This window comes from Lepisma saccharinum, chromosome 15, assembly GCF_977018435.1.
Source record: "Lepisma saccharinum chromosome 15, izLepSacc3.1, whole genome shotgun sequence".
Lineage (NCBI taxonomy): Eukaryota > Metazoa > Arthropoda > Insecta > Zygentoma > Lepismatidae > Lepisma > Lepisma saccharinum.
Genome location: NC_139243.1, coordinates 53,935,931 through 53,937,636, shown reverse-complemented (window position 1 = coordinate 53,937,636; position 1,706 = coordinate 53,935,931). Strand labels below are relative to the sequence as shown.

The following is a 1,706-nucleotide window of genomic DNA, read 5'->3' as shown; positions in this document are numbered from 1 at the left end:
TGAAAATAAGATCCTTAGGAAAATCTTTGGACCTAAAAGGGATGAGGAGACAGGTGAGTGGAGAAGGTTACATAATTTAGAACTACATAAATTGTACGCATGTCCAGATATTATTAGAATAATTAAATCAAGAAGACTTAGGTGGGCAGGCCATGTGGCACGAATGGGAGAGGAAAGAGGAGTTTACAGAATTCTTGTTGGGAAACCAGATGGTAAGAGACCTGTAGGAAGGCCAAGACGAAGATGGAGGGACAACGTTGAGATGGACCTAAAGGAAATCGGTAGGGATGGGAAAGAGTATATAGATCTTGCTCAAGATAGGGACAGATGGAAGGCCTATGTTGCTGCAGCCATGAACCTACGGGTTTAAGAAGGCTAGAGAGTTAGTTAGTTAGTTCAAAGATAGAAATCTAAAGGTGTCAAGTCGGGAAACCGTGCAGGCCAATCAACTGGTCCACGCCGACCTATCCAGCTACCAGGAAACTGTTCATTGAGCCACCCTACAACATCACGACCATAATGTGGAGGTGCGCCATCCTGTTGCCAATATGGAGGAAATGTCCCTTCTTCATTTAACAAAAGTGGCATAACAGTGCTTTCCAGCATATCTTCATACTTTGCAGCATCCAGGTTTCAATCGATGAAGATAGGTCCAATAAGTTTCTCACCCCATATACCACACCACACCATAACCTTACCACCACCTTGCATTTTGGTTGCATCTATCCAATTGGGATTTGTGTCTGCCCAGTACCGAACATTTTGCATCTTTACTTCGCCTGTGACGTAGAAATTTGCCTCATCACTGAAAACAATGTTATGAGGGAACAATGGGTCACGTGCAATCTGGGCCAACGCCCACTCACAAAACTCAATTCGTCTATCAGGGTCATCCTCTGACAATTTCTGTTTCAGCTGTAATTTGTAAGGGTGCCACTTTTCCCTTTTCAGGATTCTTTGAACACTTTTGACACTAACATTATGTTCACGTGATAGACGTCTCACACTCTTTGTCGGACTCTTCACCAATACTCCCAATACGGCTGCTGATGTGTCTGGATCAGTCGCAGTTCGTGGTCGTTCTGATCGAGGTAAATCGTCCACATTTCCCGTTGCACGAAATTTGCGGATTAGTTTTCGCACAGCACTGTCCGTCAAGGGGTCGCGATTAGGATGCTGCTCGTTGAAGTTAGCAGCTATTACTGCTGAACTGCGTCCTCCAGCGGAAAGGATGGTTTCAATTCTCTCCTCACGAGTTAACATGTTATGGTCCTACCTGTGAAAAAAAATGAAACACAGTCAATTTTTGTGTCATACAACGCTTCACATATCATACAAATGACATACAAAATCTAACACATTATACCCTAAATTCGCGAATAACTTCAACACCGTTGATGTTCCTGAAAAACTAACTTTGCCATTCAATTCCTCATGAAAAGCTAATGTTTTCTGATATGTCACACGACCATGTTGCCATTTGAAATAAGAAAGTTGAATCCAAGATGGCCGCCACCAAGATGGCGGACGACCACCATAACCACGTCATAACGTTTCTCCCTCCCACTAACATTGATACCAACTGACATCCGATCACACACAAACCCGGTTTATGAGATATTTAGCCCGGTCCAGACTATTGACCACACCCTGTATATGAAAGACAGAGAAACTACCGCGTTTAGATTTTCCTTTGTTGTTAAAAA

General features: G+C 43.1%; 1 protein-coding gene across 1 annotated transcript; it reads right to left on the bottom strand.

Annotated features, from left to right (window-relative positions):
* Positions 1–633: 633 nt before the first annotated feature.
* Positions 634–1,263, bottom strand: LOC145999257 (uncharacterized). The gene has a single exon (XM_083136193.1). It carries the CDS (start codon positions 1,261–1,263, stop codon positions 634–636), a length of 630 nt encoding a protein of 209 aa, XP_082992319.1.
* Positions 1,264–1,706: the final 443 nt, after the last annotated feature.